This window comes from Podarcis bocagei (genome assembly GCF_964188305.1).
Source record: "Podarcis bocagei genome assembly, chromosome: 10".
NCBI lineage: Eukaryota > Metazoa > Chordata > Lepidosauria > Squamata > Lacertidae > Podarcis > Podarcis bocagei.
The window spans coordinates 74,510,102-74,533,190 of NC_138135.1; the positions used below are offsets into that span (position 1 = coordinate 74,510,102).

The 23,089-nt window shown below is 41.1% G+C and overlaps 1 protein-coding gene across 5 annotated transcripts in view; it reads right to left on the reverse strand.

The window, feature by feature from the left end:
• The window catches only part of HGF (hepatocyte growth factor), a 56,851-nt gene that overhangs the window by 18,522 nt on the left and 15,240 nt on the right, over positions 1-23,089 (reverse strand). For 3 of the 5 annotated variants that reach the window (XM_081210711.1, XM_081210710.1, XM_081210713.1), the window contains exons 3-8: positions 20,791-20,903; positions 19,994-20,108; positions 16,736-16,878; positions 16,204-16,324; positions 9,261-9,379; positions 4,070-4,277 (exon numbers count right to left, since the gene is read on the reverse strand). In XM_081210711.1, the coding sequence (XP_081066837.1) occupies positions 4,070-4,277; positions 9,261-9,379; positions 16,204-16,324; positions 16,736-16,878; positions 19,994-20,108; positions 20,791-20,903 (819 nt within the window). The remainder of the gene's footprint in view (positions 1-4,069; positions 4,278-9,260; positions 9,380-16,203; positions 16,325-16,735; positions 16,879-19,993; positions 20,109-20,790; positions 20,904-23,089) is intronic. The other 2 variants (XM_081210714.1, XM_081210712.1) reach the window with 1 other exon arrangement.

Genomic DNA, 23,089 nt, shown 5'->3' on the forward strand with positions numbered 1-23,089 from the left:
TGCCAGTTTCAATCCTAGGGCTGGGAGAGACCCGACCTGAATCTTGGAAGAGCCATTGCCAGCCAGCAGGGACAATACTGAGCTGGCCGGAGTTGTCTGGCTCAGCATAAGGCAGCTTCCTATTCAGGTTCCTATGTGCCATTTTAAAAAGCATTCCCATATTCCTCTTTTTCACCGGTGAATAGATCGGATTTCTAGCAACAGTTTACTGAGGCTGTGACTGCAAAACTGTTGCCTTATGCCTGCCATCATGACATAGCCAGGCAAGTGTGGGATTCTCTCCCACATTTTTGTTCTACTGACGGGCAAGTGGGTAAAACAATGGGTTATGTATGAGGAGAGAAAGCTTGTCACCTTCGAAAGAGTTTTCCACGTGAATGGTTTGTGGCTAATGAAGAAGAAGAAGAAGAAGAAGAAGAAGAAGAAGAAGAAGAAGAAGAAGACCGTGAGAAAAGCTTCGTGTCCCACCTCCAACCTGCAGCAGTTAAAGGACTCCTTAGCTGCCCAGCACCAAGCATATCTTTCTGCAACCGTTGTGCACAATATAGCCATTTTTACAGCACGATCCTAAGCATGTCTACTCAGAAGTAAGTCCCACTGAGTACAATGAGACTTACTTCTAGGAAAGTGTATAGAGGAATGGCACCTGGATTGCTTTACAGTGCCACTGGAACTGGAACCTAGGCAATTGTCAAATTAATTTGAGCAAAGGAATATAGAAAGGAGAAGTGAAAAATGCATTTATTGGAGTTGCTCTACAAATATTATAAAATCAATTCTCATGACATTGCCAAAAGACTCTTCTGTGCATATGACAATAATTAATGTAATACAAAATAAAAAGATCAAGTCCACACACCGTACATAATGCATATTTTCCTACCGTCAGCTATATAGTAGCATAAAAAACTTATTTAACAAAAGTGAAATATGACACATAAAAGACAGTAGGAACTTGGTTACATTTGCAAAAATTATAATAGGATTTCTTTTGATTCTTCCTTGCTCGTCCACCTTCAGCTCTGCAGTGCAAGGAAACAACAGTGTGTCATCACATGTCCAACCGAGACCTTCTCCCCCCCCCCAAGGAAGCAAGCACTGATAGAAAATACACAAAGCAATAGCATGTACCCATATTGCTGGCTGTTGCAGTGGAACTGTGGGAGTCCTCCCAAGAGCTCTCTGGGTAAGATCACACAGGAGTCAGAGTTCTATGAGCTATCACAGTCTATCAGAACGCCCACATTGCAGCAGTCAACATGAGGGGGTTGATATCATGCATGCACAACTGTGCTGTACTTAGCTAGCACCACCACATATCAGGTTCACCACAATAAAAAATAATCCTTTAGCAAGCACCATGCTGGAGCCTATCCATCTCGCTAGCAAAACTTGGAATACAACTATCCCATATGTAAGCACGCTTTCACCACTGTGCCACAAAAAATTCATTGGCACTTGAAGTCAACATTAGAAGAGCCTGTTGGAGCAGGACAATGGCCCCTCTAGCTTCCTGTTCCCGCAATGGCCAAGCAGATCCCTCTAGGAAACCCGCAATCAGGACCTGAGCAGAAGAGCATTCTCTCTCCTCTGAGGTTTCCAGCAACTAGTATTCAGAAGCATTATTGCCTCTGACTGTGGAGGCAGAGCGTAGCCGGTGCTTATTGCATGCAAGAGAATCAAACAAGCTGTAGCAACCGTGGCATCTCAGCCTAGTACCAAAGCAGCATGGAATGAAAATGGCAGAGCCACAATGACTTGCTTCCAGTCAAACAGCACCAGTTGCATCGCAGCTGATACTCTAAGTTGCAACTGAGTGCAGGCAGCATTCCCCACTCCCAACCATCACTCTTGATGAACGACATGGGACTTTTATTTGCAACAATGCTTCCGAGTAGATGAAATTTCTAGTAAAAAAGGAAGGAAAGAATAAAAGAGACAAATCCATTTCAACCGATTCCAGCTAGACAAGCTGCAAAATTACTTCAAACTGTTTTTCTATCCCAGTGCACAGCTAGATGGCGGCACCTATCAAATTCTGATGAATAGTGTATTCTGAAAGATATTGAAATATGTCCCTTACAACAGCTCCCATTCATGTAACATTAACCAACAATCCTGGATTATTAGAACACCATTAGCCTAATAAGGATGGTTCTCCAGCATCTATATGTGCTTCATTGCACTAGTCTTGCTAGTGCCAATAAGTTCTTTCTCAGCTGGAAAATGGAAGCTGAGCTGCAAAAGCAGGTTTCTGAATGGTGCATGAACATGGTGTTCCAAGCGAGAAACCATGTGGGTGTTGCACAGCACTTAGACCATGCCATTCACATCACAAGGTCAGCAAATGTCTCAGAAGTGTGCAGGTGGCACAAAGGAGGGTTGCTTCATTCTGCACGCATCCTGGAAAAGAAACAGCAGCAAGGGTAAGCAAAATAACTTTTTGCTTAGTGCTCTTGGTCACAGTTCCCCAAACATTCAGAGTCACTATGTAAAAAGAGCTGCTTCAACAAGAAATATGTATTTTTAATATTGAGAGTACTAGAAGCAGGACCAGCCCAAGACATTTTGGCACCTAAGGTGCTCCCCTGCCCACCAGAGAAGGAGGAGGGAGGGAGGGAAGAGCTCCATCAGGCAGTGGGTGGAGAAAGATTGGCATCAAGATCTGCTGCCCCACTGGATCCTGCCATCTGAGGTGGTTGCCTCACCTGGCCTCATTTGTGGGCCATCATCTTTCCATCCTAGAAAGGCCTCCCAAACCCTTTTCCTCAGATTCCCTTACAGTCTGGAACCACCACTGAGTCAGCCTTCCAATTCTAGCAGAAAGGCACTCTTGGGAGCAAAACCAAGCACTGTGCACCTCTGTCTGCACATGTGTGCATTCAGTACCCAATCCTTTTATTGATGATGCAAAAGCTGGTCCTTCAAGAAGGGAGCTAAGGGGGAAGAAACTATATGTTATCCTGCATATTTTCAGACATTAAAGTCTACACTAGCATGAATATAAAATAGAGAATTTCCAGATGGACAAATCTGAATTTTTAGTAAAAGTAAAGCACTGGTAACAACAATCATACTGGACACCCATTCACCCTGCACTGAAAAACAAGCACACTCTCACAAAACCGTAGCATATTATCAAGTCAGGATAACTTACCCCCAGACAAGATTCTTGTTGTCAAGCTGCTACTGTGGCGAAGGTTTCTGACATGGACAGGTGACTGAAGCCTTTCATAGGACACAGCCAGCCAATTTAAGAGCTGAAGAATGAGCAGCTACAAGGGATCATGGTTCCACACAACCAGAGCTTCTATAAGCAGCAGGAATCCTAATTAGGAGGGGAAGAATTGATGCTGGGGCTTGCATCATTTCAACTAGTTCACCTGTAGATGTATTAGATTCCCTAGAAGGGAGAAGGGAACTTTCATACAACTAGGAAATGGGGAGGGGAGTGTTGTGGGGGGAGCAGTGGCTTCTTAAAAATATCAGAGAGTTGAGAAGGTAGGAAGTTTTAGTGTTCAAGGTAAGATAAAGCCATGTTGCAGAAAAAACCCTGAGTGACAGTTTAACACCTCTCCCAACTAGTCCCAAAACCTGTGACCAATTCACTTTTTTACCATCTTTCTTACTGGAAATGTTGGTGTGCCTCCATCACACCAGTATACATAGTCCATGTGCACACACATAAAACCACCAGTTTGCCAGGTACACGGTGAGAAGCTGGTACTAGACACCATCAGGCACTATGAATACACCACAACTTATGCGCCAGTTTTGCAGGCCAGAAAAAGGGCTCTGAAGATTCCCACATTGGATTGTGCATGGATCCATGAAATGAGTCCACCAAACATGGAGCAGTTATATAAATTAGATTCAGGTGAGTTGTCCCAAAAGCAACACTTGAAAAACATAGCTACGATTCCTAGATAGTGTTTGACATGACAGTAAAGTATGTTTTATATCACACTCTACAAGTCACATGAGTATTTATTCGGTTGAAGATTAATAATGATTCTGCAAGTCATAATCACTGCCATTAAAATGGTGACACCCACGAGGCCCTACTCACTTGCATTTATAGTTCTGCGATGTGAAGTTGTGTTGATGAGGAGTCTGAGAGTCCCAAGGCTGACATTCAATGCCACTCCATATGGTGCTTATAGTTCCACGGTACCCGTCTCCTTGACCTCTGATGCATTCTCTCGTCTCAGCTGCTGCTGAAGAGCTGTCCACAACATTCTGAGCTAGAAAGATAGACATGGCTGTTGCTTTCCTTCCTGCAAGTCAACCTCATGTAAGGGGAATGTTCTACAGTTCATCCTTTGATTCCTGCAGACCACTTAAAAGATACATTGGGTCCTAGGAAACAAGGCAACCCCTCACAGGGCTGCAATTTTATGCATATTTATGTGGGAGAGCTGGACCATAAAGAAGGCTGATGACCAAAGAATTGATGCTTTTGAATTATGGTGCTGGAGGAGACTCTTGAGAGTCCCATGGACTGCAAGAAGATCAAACCTATCAATTATTAAGGAAATCAGCCCTGAGTGCTCACTGGAAGGACAGATCCTGAAGCTGAGGCTCCAATGCTCTGGCCACCTCATGAGAAGAGAAGACTCCCTGGAAAAGACCTTGATGTTGGGAAAGATTGAGGGCACAAGGAGAAGGGGACGGCAGAGGACGAGATGGTTGGATAGTGTTCTCGAAGCTACCAGCATGAGTTTGACTAAACTGCAGGAGGCAGTGGAAGACGGGAGTGCCTGGCGTGCTCTGGTCCATGGCGTCACGATGAGTTGTACATGACTAAACAACTAAACAACAAGTCCAACTGAACATTGTGAGACTTACTCTGAATAGGGATGGGAAAATATTGCACATTTCTCATTTTTCAGATCTTAAGTTCAGTTCTCCACCTTTCCTCATCAATTTGTGATTTTTTAAAAAGAAAGTCTCCATGAAAACTCATTAACATTTTAGTACAATTTTCTTCCAATATGAAAAATCAGCAAGGCAATCTCCCCCAATATAACGCACCTGTGTAAGCTATTTTCACTAATACATGCATTTATATGCACAACCATTTTTGTATACATTACTTGGCTTGATAACTACAACTTGGAGAAGTGTGAATTTAGATGGAGGTTAGTCCACACAGGACTTCACAGAAATTAAATTCCTCAAGCATTATGAATCTTAGCTAATAGCTATTTCCACATTAGGCTAGCACTGAATTCCAAAGAACTGAATGCCATCAGTTCAAATGTCGGATTGCTTTGCATGAGAAAGACTTTTATTTGCTGTGATTCTGTGACTGTTTTAAGATTTTGTTCTGCAACACAGTAATGGATTTCATTTCCAAGGTTTTTCTTATTTATACAGTGGTACCTTGGTTTACTATCATAATCTGTTCCGGAAGTCTGTTCTTAAACCAAAGCGTTCTTAAACCAAGGCGTGCTTTCCCATAGCAGTGGGGACTCAATTTACAAATGGAACATACTCAACAGGAAGCAAAACATGTTCTTATTCCAAGGCAATGTTCACAAACCAAAACACCTACTTCCAGGTTTGCAGCGTTCTTAATCCAAGTGGTTCATAAACGAAGATGTTCTTAAACCAAGGTACCACTGTACTTCTATTTGGACATAAGCAGGAACACCACTAAACACCAGGTTTCTGCCTGCTAGATTGCAGTTTCCCAGAATGCAATTCACAGTGCCTTTCTCTCCCTGTGCCTGTGCAACAGCATGCTTCCCTAAGAGCAGAATACTAGGAATCCTTGTAAAGGCTCTGTGTTTATGCACCCTGACCTGAATTACCCATAGCTCAAACTTTATAAAGTCAATAAGATTTTGTGGGTTCACATCTGCTTGCACAATTAGGGTCTACTGTCTAACCTGGAATATAGATTAGTTTTTAAATGTAAAGTCTGCTGGTAAATACAAAGGTAATTCTTCAAGAGGCATCTTTTGTTGTTGTAACCCCAGTCATATAAACATGTACAAGACGAAATCTATTATAAACCCATCTAGCTACTTAAATCCCTGGTTCCACTTCAGTCAAAAGAGTATTTGCGCATGGAAAATTAAACACACAAATCAGTGTTTTGGCATCCTAGATTTGTTCTATGTAGATCACGCACATTTATGGATTAATGCAAAAGTATCTGATTTTTAAAATGAATACATTCCTACATCTAATATTCTAATGGCTTTATTAAGCTAATATTTGTGCACTTTAAAGAGTGGATGTGCTTCTGTAAATCTGATATCAAATTCTCCCTAGAGTAATATGTTTGGAAAGCCAACAAGTTTCTCTGTCTCAAGACCTTTTGCAGATGTCTCTGCAAGCTGCACTCAGTCTGGCGTGGACTGTTTTGAACAGAATTCTGGAAAATGGTAGCTCCTCAAATGAGTCACTCAGGCAGGCAGGCACAAGGCTTATTTTTACTACTTACAAATTTGTGATAATTGGAAATGTTTATGGAATTGAGGCCGCATCAGGAACATAATTAGAGATATAAGGGATTGAATTTGCAACCTTATTCATGCAAAGTAAAACATGGGAAGTGAGTGCCACTGTATTCTGCTCTGGTCAGACCTCACCTGGAGTACTGTGTCCAGTTCTGGGCACTACAGTTCAAGAAGGACACTGACAAACTGGAACGTGTCCAGAGGAGGGCAACCAAAATGGTCAAAGGCCTGGAAACGATGCCTTATGAGGAACGGCTAAGGGAGCTGGGCATGTTTAGCCTGGAGAAGAGGAGGTTAAGGGGTGATATGATAGCCATGTTCAAATATATAAAAGGATGTCACATAGAGGAGGGAGAAAGGTTGTTTTCTGCTGCTCCAGAGAAGCGGACACGGAGCAATGGATCCAAACTACAAGAAAGAAGATTCCATCTAAACATTAGGAAGAACTTCCTGACAGTAAGAGCTGTTCGACAGTGGAACTTGCTGCCAAGGAGTGTGGTGGAGTCTCCTCCTTTGGAGGTCTTTAAGCAGAGGCTTGACAACCATATGTCAGGAGTGCTCTGATGGTGTTTCCTGCTTGGCAGGGGGTTGGACTCGATGGCCCTTGTGGTCTCTTCCAACTCTAGGATTCTATGATTCTATGTGCTGTACCACTAAGCTAATGGATTATCTAACATTATTTATTCCTGACTTCTCTAGAATACTAATGGTCATCACTGAGAGTATACCATTTGCAAAAGCAAATTTGCCTTTAACAGAAGTGTATGACAATCTGTGATGTTTTTGCAGCAAAGTGATTAGTTACATCACATATTGTGTACTTTTGTAGGAATGTTAGGAAGGAACTGTAACACAGAATGAATACTTCAGAAAAACCAAACATTACTGCAGAGAAAAATATCAAACTACTCCTTAAGGAAACTGCAGTAATGCAATTCAAGGACATTCAAACTCCTACTGGGGCATCAATATTGTGCAGCAGTTGTACATTTCCATTGCATTCTTTTTTTATGATCACATTGGTTCAGAGTCATTTCCTGACAAAGTGGTTCAGAGTCATTTCCTGAAGTGAGCCACTTGTAAAAAAATGCCCTGTTACCTACAGCTTGTGAATTGCAAATTCATGCAGGAACAGAAAAGACAGAATAATTCCCCTTAAGATTCTTAGGATTCCACAGGTAAATCAGTATATTTTAAAATGGCAAAGATCTTCTACTGGTTGTACATGATTCCTATCTTGCATTTCCAGTGCTTTTTTCTGTGGGTACGCAGATGTATGCATACCCCTAAACATTTTGTGAATCTAAGTTTGGCCTCATTGAGGGGCAGTATTTCAATATGAGTAAGAAAATGAGAGCACCCCTGAACATTTTTTAAGGGGGGGAAAGCACTGTGCATATCTCTCTACACTATTTCTGCACTCTGGCGAACAAGTGCACACCTGCACCCAAGGTAAAACAGGACAAAGGAAGTCTGAGAAGCCCCAAGCATGCAGGTCATCTCCCCGGGGAAGCCCACCTGGTGTCAACTTTGTTAACGTTCCAGCACCAAGAAGACATTTTTGTTTCCCCAGGCATTCAGGCAGCACCAGTGATTGGATGTTTTTATCCTCACTGTGTTTATCTGTTTGTATTATTGTATTTTTACTCTCATTTTAAATCACTTTGGAAATTTTTGTTGTGGGCAGCAATATATAAATTTAATAAACCTAAACCTGTCGTTCAAACTATTTATTTATAATACTAGAAAACTGGTTTTCCTATATGAGATTCATGAGCAAGTAGATTACCACTCCAAGAAAAGGTAAAATGCTCTTTAGCATTTTCAGGCTCACAGAAGAGAGGAGCAGCCTCAAAATGTTTGGAACATGCCAAGTCTAAGCAAGATCGGGTCTTTGATCAGTTTAGTTTGGACGTCAAACATTCAGGTAGCATGAAGTCCAGATGGCAATAAATGCACCAGATGTTTGTATTCTCAGGAGAGATTTTTCAGCACTGTTTAGTATGCTAATTGCTAACATAAAAGTAAAAACTGCTAGACAGTCGCTTCTGAGATATTATTTGTTACCTTAAATAGCAAGGTCTCATACATATTGCATTGCTTAAGGGAAAGATAAAGGATTTGCTAGATGTATGCTGAAGCGGATCTCTTATCTTTCCCCACACCAATAAGAACTCTGACCTCAGGAGACCTGCAGCAGCATTGATCTAATATAGTTGTTTTTAAACTGGGTTTTCAAGAACTGTGGGGCAGCACAGGAGCTTCAGAGTGTGCTTAGAGGGAAGATAGATATTGTCTACCACTACAGCCTTCAGTACAATGCTTCAGAGGGTGCTTGGGCATTTTCTAGGTCCCATCTGTACATGCACCTTTGCTTGTGCCCAGGCAAAGTCTGTCTCATAAATTCTGAGCTGTTACCCTTAAAATCTGCTTTCAAGACTAATTGTATTATTAGGCCTGCAGCTTCCAATGAAATTTATGCATGTGGAGAGGGATTGATGGAGCCTGTGTGATCTGAGGGCAAGGCCAGAAATGTGGCACCCACGCCCCAGAAATTGCATGAGGAGTCTTTTACACAGGAAAGGTACAAAGAGGGCTGGGGAGAGCATATTAGGCAAGAGAACAGGGGAACGACCAAACCATGCAGGGAATCCTTGTTATAAGCAACAGGACTGAAGCCTACAGAAAATATAAGAGGGTTGCCAAGCAGTGAAGAGACAATCTCAGATAGGTTATTAGCCTAGATTAAGGAAAGGGGAAAGTCACAATAAACATTTGCATTAAACTCACCACACGCTTTAATTGTGCAAAACTCCCAGGGGGTGTTTGGGTCAAGAGTGTAGCACCACGGCCTCGGCTTATTATCTGGATTGCGGCAGTAATTATCATCAAGGCCTTTGTCAGGATATCTGCAAAGCACACCGACAAGCACGTCAGCCAAGTCAGCCTGGCAACGCTACACAGGCACACAAGATGCAGCCCAAATGACCTCCAGCCTGATAGGGTTCTGAGGCAGTTAGGGCAAACAGGAATCCTAACATGTGGGGTGCCAAATACCTACAGATGTGGGAGGAGGAGTCGCCATCAAAAAGCAGTCAGCAGCTGTAATATCTGGAGGAGAACAGTTTTGATATGCTGCGGGGCATCCAACAGGGTCACTCTGCTAATTGGGCAACCTCCCATTAGTGTCTGGCTTGACACAATACCTTTACTCCCTATCTTCAAATGGCCCAATTAAATGTGGACAATATAAACACTTCCTGGCATGCCAGACTCATTAAGGAAATGGGTTCAACAGTCCTGGGTTCAAACTGGAAGCTATTTTCAATAAACTTTCTGCTAATGATAGCTCTATTTTTAGAAGTCTGCTTATTCTGAGGCCATGCCCTCATTTCCAGCACTGCAAGGAGGAAAAATCCAGTTTTCCTCTGCCCTCCTTTATCTTGTCAATATTTTTTCCTCCTTTTAATTATTTCCATACCCTTTGTCCTGGAATTACTGAAAGAAGTGAAGGGGGGAATTGAGACAACTGTCAGTTTCTTGAATGAATAGCATTTGCTTATTCTTTTAGAAATAATTGTTTATATTACATTTATTATACATGGTATGTATAATAATGTAAAAACCTTTATGTTTATGAAAGTAAAGTTCTTTTGAATATTAAAAGTCTGGATATTGTATAGTCTTTACAAAGAAGCTATCAATCACCTGGAAGAGTTATTTAGCTTCCTAGCTGTAAGCTACTCTGCTACTTTGCATATCATCAAAATTTATTTTGATACTTACTTGATACTTGGACTCAGCCTCTAAGTAAATCTAGACAAGTTCTAGCTGTAACAGAGTAGCAGCTTTCTAAAAGGTAGTAAAAGTTCTTCTCTTCTCTCTCTCTCTCTCTCTCTCTCTCTCTCTCTCTCTCTCTCTCTCTCCAATTACATTTAACACTCTCCATCAGTGCTTGTTATTTCTGGATTCCAGGCAATTGTGATTAACAATAGATAGAAAGACTCTTCCCAGGCATTTCTCAGCTTTAATGGGTCATTAATTTCATGCTTCCCCCTTACTTTACAACTTAACCTGCTATTTAGGTGGCCACTGTAATAAGTTAGTAATGCAAGTATAATTGACACTTCCATTTAGTGACTGAAATTTAAAACGTATGCCGTTAATCAAGGCCAAGCTGCATATCCCAAGCTCTGGACCTCCAGGGGAAACATTTAAAGGCAATTGCTTTATCATCTACGTGAATTATTTTATTAGACTACACAGCATGTGCTTTTGTTTACATTCCCTGGAGTTGCCATTTCAGAGAAGAATTGCAGACAGAACTAAAAACATTGGTCTTGGTCAATAAAAGAACACCATGTACTGATGAAACCTCTACCACCATGACTCCAAATATCTGCAGAAATGAATCTAGGTTGTATCCAACTAAGACATACCCAGAGCTGAAATTAGGAAGTTATATTCAAAGTACTGACAATGCCAAAGCAAGAGTTAGGACTGGGCATGTTTTTGGTGGGCTGGGGGCCAAAAGTCAGAGGAAACCCTGAGATTTTAAATAGGCAGTTGCAGTCTCCCTCCCAGTTTCACATACTCAAGTTCCTGTTGGCTTTTGTTTTTGTTGTTTTAATAAGAGCTTATGCAAAAGATATTCCAGAAGGACAAGAGAATCTTATGCAACTCATTACTTTGCGGAGTTTTTATTTTTTTTAAAAAAGGGGGTCCCTAATTTCATCAAATTGGCATTTTGCTATTTATAGCAACTCTATAGGATCCTGTGCTGTATGTCAATTGTTTACAATTAAGTTGTAGTGGCCTAGAGCTACAAAACAATGACATGTGGTTGATCTGCTGCTATACTGTGTCTTCCCACAACACACACTCAAGCGGGTGGTTTGGGGTTCCCCAATACTCTTAAAAAGCAATGGCACAATTACTTCTAAGCCTGATTTCTCCAGACCTGCTGGCTGTTAGCACAGCCTTTCTAGTCAGCAGGGAGCAGGCAGAACTATGCTAAATTCTACTCTTTAAATTTATCAGCTGCAGAATGAAGTAGAGAAATGTAGGAAGCCTGTGGTTTATTGCTTTAGAAAACTCTTGATCTCCTATCACCACTATCAAGACCCAATGTGCAGTAACTGGCTTCTTTTCTGCTCCTCTGCTGTTGATTCACCTCCCAGTTTCAGCTTCCTTTTGCTAGTACTGTACAGAAATTTGTATCAATACAAGCAGCAGTGTGCTGTCTGAATGAGAGTCCTCAGGTCTGACTGGGTGTTACATACACTCATGTAGGCCTTCAATCCTGGTGACTCCATCAATGCACTTGGAGTTCCCACCTGCAATGCACAAGCCAGGTGGGCTGACAGAGACATTTCCCAAGGGCTGCAATGCTCTCAAATGCCTGCTTTCCAAACCTTTCCCCGTGAATTTTGCTCTCAGTCTGATAAAATCAATACGCCAACGTAATATCCAATCTTTTGGGTGTGTAGTATAGCGATGAAGCTCCCCTATTAGTCTTCTCATCACTTGACCATGGCATCCTTCTGGACCGTCTAGGTGGGTTGGGAGCTGGGGGCACTGTTATGCAGTGGTTTGGCTCCTTCCTCCTGGTCCGTCTCCAGAAAGTGGTGTTGGGGGATGAGTGTTCAGACCCCTGTGCACTCAATTGTGGGGTACCTCAGGGCTCTGTCCTCTCCCCCATGTTTTTCAACATCTATATGAAGCTGCTGGGGCAGACCATCAGAGGGTTTGGGTAACTGACCTTTAAAACCATAAACAACCTCAACCTCAACCGTACCTGAAGGAAAGAGAAGCTTAGATCCCCATAACCTAAAGGTAAAGGACCCCTGACAGGCCAGTCGCCAACGACTCTGGGGTTGCTGTGCTCATCTCGCTTTACAGTCCGAGGGAGCCAACATTTGTCCACAGACAGTTTTTCTGGGTCATGTGGCTAGCATGACTAAGCCGCTTCTGGTGGTACCTATTTATCTACTTGCACTTTGATGTGCTTCCAAACTGCTAGGTTATCACCTGATAAAAAAACATCATGGACAGGACCCCGAATTTAGGACTATCACAAAGAACAAACACTCAAGGCTGTCCCAGGCCAAGTGCCCTTCCTCTCTCCTGTCTCAAGGGAAATGTGTTATGTGGTATTATCATGTTGCACACTTCCTTGTGGCCACCTGTTTATTAATTTAATAAATATATATGCTGCTTTTCAAGAAAAATCTGTCCCAAAGTGGTTTACAAGCCACATATAAAATAAAATTCAAACATCACAAAAACAGCATAACATTTCAAACTCTTACAAAAATCAAGAGAACTGAGCCTAATCCAGCCTTTCTCAACCTGTGGGTCCCCAGATGTTATTGAACTACAACTCCCATCACCCCTAGCTAGCAAGGCCAGAGCATCAGGGATGATGGGAGTTGTAGTCCAACAACATCTGGGGACCCACAGGTTGAGAACCGCTGTGATCCAATGTGATATACTAATTTTCATAATCAGCTAAAAATGGGGGACCTCTGCAACTCAGATCAAGTTACCGTAGATTCCGGCGTATAAGGTGACTTTTTAACCCCAGAAAAGAGGTTAAAAAATCAGGGGTCACCTTATACGCCGGGTATGGGTGGTGCGAAGGGGAGCCCGCCCCTGCTGCTGCTGTGGTGACTCCGAAGCAGCGGGCGGTGGGCTCAGCTCCGCGCCAGGAGGCTTTCTCCCAGCACGGAGCTGCCCAGCGTATTATTGCAGCTGCTAATTTGGGGGGTCGTCTAATACGCCCAGTCGCCTAATACGCCGGAATCTACGGTAGCTGCTAATGACAGTGGTAAAGAAGTAGGACTTTTCACAGTGACACACAGCAGCAGTATCGAAAGCCCACCATGTAAATACATCACATCATGCATTTCCATTAAGACATGTTATTTACACCATCACCTACACCTAGCAAACAATTTCTGCCTGATTCAGGAATCAGGCATGAGATAAAATGTGGAGCCGGTTGCAGGCCACCGTTCCTGTAGTTAATGAACAAGTGTTCCAGTACTGTTAGCAACTGGTTTCCAAGTAGATTACAGTGGAAAAAATATCACTTGTTATGCAAGTGGAGCGCAAAATGAGTTAATGATCATTCCAAGGTCACAAAGAATGTCTATGGAAGGAGGACATGGAACTGAATACCAGTTCCCTTATTTCCAGCTGTATGACCACACAGCTCATTGCAATGGAAGCAAGAACAATGTTTGTATATGCAAGCTGGTTAAAAGTAATTGTTATGATTAAAAGTCAATTCCAACGTGAGCTACAGTTTATGAAATCCTATCTACTGGACTCCAGTTAAAAGACAGCAGAATTAAGTAGCCTGTAGATAAGTCAACAGGGACGCAGGTGGCGCTGTGGGTTGAACCACAGAGCCTAGGACTTGCCGATCAGAAGGTCGGCAGTTCGAATCCCTGCGACGGGGTGAGCTCCCATTGCTCGGTCCCTGCTCCTGCCCACCTAGCAGTTCGAAAGCACGTCAAAGTGCAAGTAGATAAATAGGTACTGCTCCAGCGGGAAGGTAAACGGTGTTTCCATGTGCTGCTCTGGTTCGCCAGAAGCGGCTTAGTCATGCTGGCCACATGACCCGGAAGCTGTACGCCGGCTCCCTCGGCCAATAAAGCGAGATGAGTGCTGCAACCTCAGAGTCGGTCACGACTAGACCCAATGGTCAGGGGTCCCTTTACCTTTACTAGATAAGTCAACTCCTCTCCATATACTGTATTTAAGCACTACTTTACCACTTTAACAGCCATAGAAGATCCTGGCAACTATACTTTGCTAAGGATGCTGACTTCACAGAGCTACAACTCCCAGGATTCTCCACGTCTGTGAAAGTGGAATAATAGCACTTTAAATGTATGGTGTGGGTGTGACCTCAACGTTCAAAGGCAAAGAATTAAGTTAACTTAGGCAATTCATATCAATGCAAATATATATCCTACACCATAGGACATATCTACACTGCAAATTAAAGTTTGATGTATACCAATTTATCTGCCATGGCTTTAACAGAATATTATTCACCTATTATTATTATTATTATTATTATTATTATTATTATTATTATTATTAGTCTTTTTTCCATTAAGGATTCTAAGTCCCCCTCACAGATCTACTGTTCCAAGAGAAAGAATAACTATTAAACTAGGTTACATCTACAGTGTAGATACCAACCAGATCATTCTACATGGCCTAAATTACTCCATCAGCTCCTTCTGGAGGACTCTAAAGTACAGATCACACTGTATGCTTGGATAATAGCCTGTAAAAACAAAACCTTTTTAGTCTGCAGTGTCCTTGCATTGGCTCAGATTCACGTTTTTGGCATGAAGTAAATACTGCAACAACTTAAGTAACTGTCCAAAACCAAAACTCACAGCAATGAACATTGCCTTCAGCCAATGTTTTTTTGTCTGTGGGGTGGGGGGATGGAAGATAAATATTAGATCACTATCAAATATTAGCAAAACAAAAACAAAACATTTATAGCTTTAATAGGCAAAGGATCAAAAATCTGAGAAGCTTAAAGGTTAAGTATTCTGGTAGAGATTTATGGAGGACAGTAAAGATTAAGCTCATAAATATTTTCAGTTATTTAAGTCACTTTGATAACAAGCTATTTAAAGTTGGTTGGGGTTTTTTAGAGATATCTGTACCTGTGTGTACATGGTCTCTCTTCTTTCACTCTCTCGTTCATTAAACCCTAGTTATGCTATTAAGATTACCTCATGCTTTTAATTAGAAGCTTTTATGAGCAAACATAAAAGTGAGTTACTTCTACTACTCAATCAATATGAAGTTTAACAATTTCCAATGCTATGTATGGTTGTACTCCAAAGTTCATTAAAATCAATGAGGATTGTACATGATTCAATACACCATAGATTGTATAGGGTTTATGTTAAACAATTAACATTCAAATGAATGGAACACCACTGACATTGGTTTGGGCTTGACACATGAACGCTCATGGATTGGGTGATAGCTCCAACATCTACTCAAGTTGCAGGTAGCAATATTCCTACAGTCTACTTTTCAAAAGCAAGCAATGAAAAACTATGTCTGCTATAGAGGATTCACATACCCAGATAAAACTTTTTTCTGGGCCTAAATAAAAGTGCTGGCTTTCCATTCAAAGTGCTGGTTTTGACCTTTAAAGGCTTCATAGCTTGGGGGCAGCAGACCTATAGGATTGCCTAGATTCACATCCTATAAGACCTTTCGCAACAACCCTTCTTAGGTGTCCCCATCATCTGGGCCTTTTTAGTGGTGGTGCTCCAGTTATGGAATGCTGTCCTCAGAGAGACTCACTTAACGCATACATTGTTATCATTCTGATGCCATTCTGAGGCATTCTTATTTTCTCACGCCCTTTGATTTCAGTTAGTTTCTTCTCTGCTGAAGGTTTTCATGCCATCTTTAGATTCTGCTATTTCTCCTTTCTCTGCGCTCTGCATTTTTTGTTTCCTTATTTTTAAGCTACCCTGGCAACTCATTGGAAGGACAAGACAAACATCATTCTAGTTACTAATTAAATGCATGAATGAAGCGTTGAAATCCAATTCATGACGGAAAAAGGTGTGCGTGGCAATGATTCCAATAGCCCACGGGCAGCAGTCCTGTCTCAAAAAGACAGACAGGTTCCATTCACAATCTGTACTTCCTTAAAATAAATGAAAAGCATTTTTACTTCTCTGGACGAAATGGGTGCCTGTGTGGTCTCTGAAGGTCCCAGCGTTGACATTCCTTGCCAGTTTCCGTGTGGTCCATGGGGCCTCTATAGCTTTCGCCATGGCACGTCAGGCATTCAGCTGAAAGTACAGAAAAGTGACTCTTTTCTAGGATAGTGACTTGAGCTCAACACCTCATTCCAATACTGCAGATAAAAGCATATGTCAACAAATAGCAGCCTCCTGTTAGATTCACATGGTCTTCTATCAAATTAATTATGCTTTCCATCAATTTTTGCCTAATGTGAAATGTGAAGTAAGAATGGAGGTTTCTCTGTTGCCAAAACCTCCAAGGACTTTCAAGAGTTTCCAAAAGGCAGCCTAGGTTGTCACAAAGTTTGAATCTTAAGCGTCAAGAAAATGTTCTCTAATAATTATCAGAATCTGAGTTGCACTCAAAAGACAGAAATCTGTGATGTGTCATATTTGTAAAGTTAATTCTGCTTCTGCACAAAACTGAAATCAACTAATGGTTGACCTTCTGGGTGTTACCTTCCGAGCAGAGGGGAATGTCACAGGGTTCATGACGCTTCGTTGGGCTGCTTGTAAAGCACCAGGGCCCGCCTTCCTCTCCCCGGGGATTGCGGCAGTAGTTTTCACGTAGATCTTTACCTCGATAGCTCGAAGGCAAAAAGCTAGTTTTAAAATGACAATCATTACAGTATAAGAGCATGCAAACTTTGTCACGAACCTTAACAATTAGTTTATCTGACTCCTAGTTATTTATTTAATAAATGTTAACTGCCGGCTGACTTTCCTGCACGAGTTAAAAATAATACTTGAAAACTATACAGTAAAGCAGTAGAGAACAAAAATGTAGTCAGGCAAACAGCAGCAAAGAGCATCTGTGAGCTAGAACTGTACCAGTTGGTTTTGCCGGTGCCAAATAATATCTTCCTCTGCAATTATTAATTAGACTCCCTAATTTTACACCCGAGTCTACTACTTTACATATGCTTATCATCCTTTTTTTTTTTAAATTTCGTATCCCTTTTTCTTAAACCTTACTTCGCCGACTTCCCCATACCTCCCCTTTCTACATCCCAATTTCCAAAATTATTTCAGCAAATCCTAACACTTGGTTTTATCAAATTTTACCCTCGTTCTTTTCTTTTACTTAATCTTTTACAGCTGTAATCCCCTTTTTTCCTAAAACCTCGACATTTTAGCACTCATTGATTTTACAATGCTTCTTAAGATAAACTTTGAATTTCTTCCAATCTTCTTCCGCCGTCTCATTCCCCTGATCACGGATTCTGCTGGTCATTTCAGCCTACATATGCTTATCATCCAGGCCAGGTATGGTATTAATTTATATTATACACCTGAGGACATTTAACGGCAATTGTTGGCTAGAATAGGACAGTATGAACATAGAACACCAGTTCTGGCTTGGCTGAACAGGTTACCAATTCATTTCCAGGCTCACTTCAAAGACCTGGTTTTGACCTTTCATATGCAGCTCATATGCTAGAAACATCTCTTTTTTCTGGAGTAAAGAGAAGAGGTGCCTTTCTCATGTAGTCCCTATTTTTCCTTATTTCCTCTTCCATGCTATCAATCTTTCATAACCTCTTTGCTAAGGACAGCTTCAGGGAAGCTTTTCTGACAGAGAATTACATTCCATGTGTGTGTTTAACAATGGTATGCCCTTGTGTTTTGCAGTATTATGGAAATTTCCTCCCCCACCTCTTTCATCAGAAAGTCCTAAGCTTGGGAAAGAGAAGCATTAAATGCAAGCCAGCAACATTCAATCCAGATTGCCCTAAATATGTTATCATACAGCCTTTCATATAGAACAACACAAAAATTCTTGTTACAGTTTTGGAGGATGAGATCCAATCCTGTCTACTAGCTTTCCAAAGTTCTGCTGGGACACAAGGGCCAGTTCTTGCTTGCCAGTGCTACATGGGCACATGACTTGGAAGCATAAAAGAATGTCACAAGCAGGCAGGGCTCACCATGAAGCATCACTTTGGCAGGCAACTAAAGGCCCCTCAGTGCTGCCTGAAAAATGTGCTCCCAAACTTAAATGTGCTGACAGTGTCTACATATTGAGCGTTGTTTGCCTGCACTTGTGCACATACCAAAGGTAATTATGTAGAGGTCACAGGTAAGTGTGCACTGGGTCCCACCTTTATCTAAACACCACAAATAAGCAAAAAGAGCAATTCTAGGGGAAGAAGACTTCTAAAAAGTGGCTTGAAGTTGATCACCGTGATGCTCATCAACTCTATTCTACTAACTAGACAATTCCCAGATTTTTTATTTTTTTTGCAGAAAATGGCAATGAAATCTACTCTACAGAACCTTTTTATTACAGAAATTTATAACAAAATCTACTGGACAGAATTTTTCTGCCTTAAGAATCCTATATAAAAAAATATTTTGCCCATACAATGAAATCCAAAATAGGGAAATATCTGCTAAACCATGAACCCAGGTTCAGACAACACACTCAGCCAAGCGGTGGCTTGTTCAGCACAATGCAGAGGTAAAATTGTGTTCCTGCCATGGGTGGGTGTGGATTTCACCACCACTACCTAGAAGAGAGACAAGAAGAGACTTTTCCAAGGAAAGGGGGTGGCAGTCAAGGTGAGGTAACCACTCATGGAGAAGAAAACTGGGGCTAATAAGGCCACTCCAATCCTTCCTCATCCTCAAAGCAGCCACAATCTCTTTTCTGAGCTCATTCACACTAAGCCATCATTTGACTTAGTGTTACGTGCAAACTGGGCTCCCAACTTTAGTCATGAATATTTTTAAAGCTGGAATGATCATGAAACCACTCTTTATGTGGTAGTATTTCAAAAGAGTTCTCTTATCTGGCTTTTGCAATACTTGATTCTTTATGCATTTCCCAGGATACATATTCTTCCCGGAAAATGCCCAAGAACATTAATCTATGATCCTGATCTATTTTACATTATCTGTTTATATTTCAGTGAATGATCTCCAAATAGAATTATTCCGGATTTAGTACAATTTAACTTCCGTTTTCTCTTCTTACAATATGTTGGAATATCATACATCCAAAAGCACAAATCTAGCCATCCCAGTGTAATAAATTATGGATTAACCTCAACATTTGGAGAGAAAATTCAAGATTCTCACAGTTTTCATTTATCATTAATGAAAATTAAGCACTTCGTCTGCTTTGAGGGCCCCATCCTGCCCTGTCCTCCATCCAGCACTGCTGTCTCAACGTACAGCACTTTTCAAGAACCACTTCAGCTTTTCTGATGTATATATGGAAATCATTCTAGTGTACACCTTAAAACTAAAATGATAATGCAACAAACTTGTGTTTCCCAATATGTACACCCTACAGAGATCATCAGCAGTCTTAGATCTTCAGGTGCATCTGCAGATCAACTGCCCAGTTGTTCATATGACAGTCATCTTCCAATGTCTCAAGGACTGTCACACAAAAGATGGAGTAAGCGTGTTTTCTCCTGCTCCAGATGGGAGAACTCAAACCAATGGATTCAAGTTACAAGAAAGGAGATTCCGACTAAACATCAGGAAAAACTTTCTGATGGGAAGAGCTGTTTGACAGTGGAATGGTCTCCTTTGGAAGCTGGTGGACTCTTCTTCCTTGGGATTCCTGCATTATATGGGCTTGGACTAGATAACCCTTGGGGTCCCTTCAAATTCCACAATTTTATGATTCTATTATCAATGAAAGGAAAGGAAATTGGCAGGAGAAAGTTATATAAGACTGGGCTCTTGTGATCTCATCAATCTTACCTGTGTTCATGAGGTATTGTGGAATTCCATGCCTGACACCGAATGCCACTTTTTGTGACTGATATGGTTCCCTTATAATTTGCTCCTTTACCAATGATACAATTTCTGACATAGTCTGAGGGAGATGAATCATAAAACAAAGCAGATAAATGGAAGACCTCACATTTTATTAGTGAATAAAAATGCATAGAAATTTAGCAAGTGTACTTTTATACTCACACATAATAAAGGTCAACTCATCTTGCTTTGTGCCAATTGTTCATGACTAGTACAATTTTTAAAAATCTAAAATTCCATACAATAATTTGTTAAATGTTTGGGCCAGTATCCAAAGAACTGTGCAACTAATTCTGTGCACCAAGGGGGGCTCTGAGCTTCTGTTTCTCAAATAGCACCACCCCACTGCCAAATGGCAAAGAGATGAGAGTCAAAATAGTTCAGAGAATGAGCCTGCTGTTCAAAGTAAACAACATCAAATCATTGGCCACTTACAAGTCCTTGGCCTTATCTATATTTATTCACTCTTTAAAACCTTTGTTGGGACATAAGAAAATGTTCTGTTTAGTTTCATTAATTTAATCCTGCAGCTAAACAAGGAGTTTTACTTGACTTTTTTCCTGGAACTGTTCTTTTCAGTTCCCCATCTGACCCTTGGAATGAAAATGGTTCCCCTTCCCTGTATTAGAACTTCTATAAAGGGAGGGGGTTCACAATAGCCAATGAGACATTATACTAACTCGCTCACTCAGGCAGGCTTTATTGTCTATAATGTCATGGCTAACGAAAAAGCAACTTACCTTTCTTTTCATACAGGTCAAATGTGTTGTCTTGCCTGCTCCTCACTCCATTTTCTAGGGCAGTAAAGGAAAACCAATGGCAGCGTTTGGAAGCTTTATCAAATGCAAAAGCCCTGTGCAGAAAATGGGATGAATAAATAGTAAAACTCTAGTAAGATGTCCAACTCTGTTTGGGAAGGAAGAAGTCTCAGTCTGACTGAGGAGACTCTCAGGCCCTTGACAGACAGAATGCAACATCTGGCCCTAACAAATGCTGAGGTTTTTCCTCTGAACTTCCATGAATCCACTCCCCATTCCCCTCTTTCAAAATGGGAACGAATCACTAGCGGGTTCAGGGAAATCTTGCATTGCTACCAATAATGAAAGTCAGATACTATTTGCTACTCATTGTTAGAAGCCTAGAAAAGTACAAATGTTGCTGGTGATGATGATGTTGATGATCCAACGGCTTCCAACCTTGCTTCCAGTGGCTCTTGGGGGGCAGGAGTGATGGCTGTCCTCACTGACATCACATGATGGCAGTCACTTTTCTCACCCCAAGAATATCTCATGGACTTTTGCTATGTTATTATGTAACATTATTCCCTATTCTGTTTCCAGCAACAGAGCCAGTGTGGTGTTAAGAGCGGTAGACTCGTAATCTGGGGAACCGGGTTCGCTTCCCCGCTCCTCCACCTGCAGCTGCTGGGTGACCTTGGGCCAGTCACACTTCTCTGAAGTCTCTCAGCCCCACTCACCTCACAGAGTGTTTGTTGTGGGGGAGGAAGGGAAAGGAGATTGTGAGCCACTTTGAGACTCCTTAGGGTAGTGATAAAGCGGGATATCAAATCCAAACTCTTCTTCTTTTATGTGCCTGAGCCCAGCCAAGTAGGTAGGAAAGAAAGAAAGAAAGAAAGAAAGAAAGAAAGAAAGAAAGAAAGAAAGAAAGAAAGAAAGAAAGAAAACTACCCTAAACTAAAAAAAAAATGTCCCCAAAAAGGTATTACAGTTTCACATACACACACAAATCCAAAATCAAATCAATCTTGAGGGGGGAGGTATTTGCTCTCTATTCTGCAAAAAATGCAATTTAACCCCCCCCCCCAATCCTGGGCCAAATAGTTTCACATAGTTTTAGTAGAAATCTGCTGCCTCATCTTCTTCCTTGTTGCATCTGTTTTGAGAGAGGGGACAGTGGGCTTTCCAAGTGGCTCTCTTGGCCAGAGCTGGGAATAACAATTCTCAGGAGTCACTGCAATATGCAGCACCACTAGCATAGAGGTGCCATCAATATAAAGTGGAAAAGCCAAAGTTTTCAAGAAACAGATCTGCCCACCTGCCTCACTGCCCCAGTCACCCGGCTCATCTCCCAGGACGTGCTCTGAAAGCTCAGTGATTATGCTATCATTTTAAATGACCTGAAAGAAATCTCCCTTTCATAACTGGTAGACTACAATATATTATTATTATTATTATTATTATTATTATTATTATTATTATTATTATTATTATTACCTGAACTTCACCAGCTGGTCACAGCGTAGGTTACAACAACTTAGGTTACTGGACTACAACTCTCATCAGCCCTAGCAAGCATAGCCAGGGATGATGGGAGTTATAGTTCAACCACATCTGCAGGGTTAAAGGTTCCCCACATCTGCCATTGGGCAATGTAAACCAGGAGAAAAATCTGGACACATTCCAAAATAATAAAAAAATTATTTTGGTCCACAAAGACATACAGGATATCTGCTGCTATAAGCAGAAAAGCAATCAGCAGCCAGATAAATGGAGAATAAGCAACTAGCAATAATAATGATAATAATAATAATAATAATAATAATAATAATAATAATAATAATAATACCTGCCCATCTGGTGGGTTGCCCCAACCACACTCTGGGCAGCTCCCAACATCATCGTTGTCATCATAACAACAACAACAACAACAACAACAACAACAACAACAACAACAACAACAACAACAACAACAACAATAACAGCAAGCATTAATAGTAACAATCAGATCCTATATAAAAGTCACATTAACTTTAAAATAAACAACGTATCAAATAAAGCAATACTCAATAATCCATTAGGATCCAATACTAAACAGTAAAAATAAACTAGCCAAACCATTACATATATCACAAAACTGTCTAAGGTGAAATCTACACATATATAAAAAATGCTGTGAAAATGCTTTTTTAAAAAAAAGTTTTGAAAAATACATTGAATTTTGCATAGCCCAGTTGCGCCATCTAGTGTCGCATTTGTATATTGCACTTTACAACACATTTAAAACATTTTATTTGCAGCT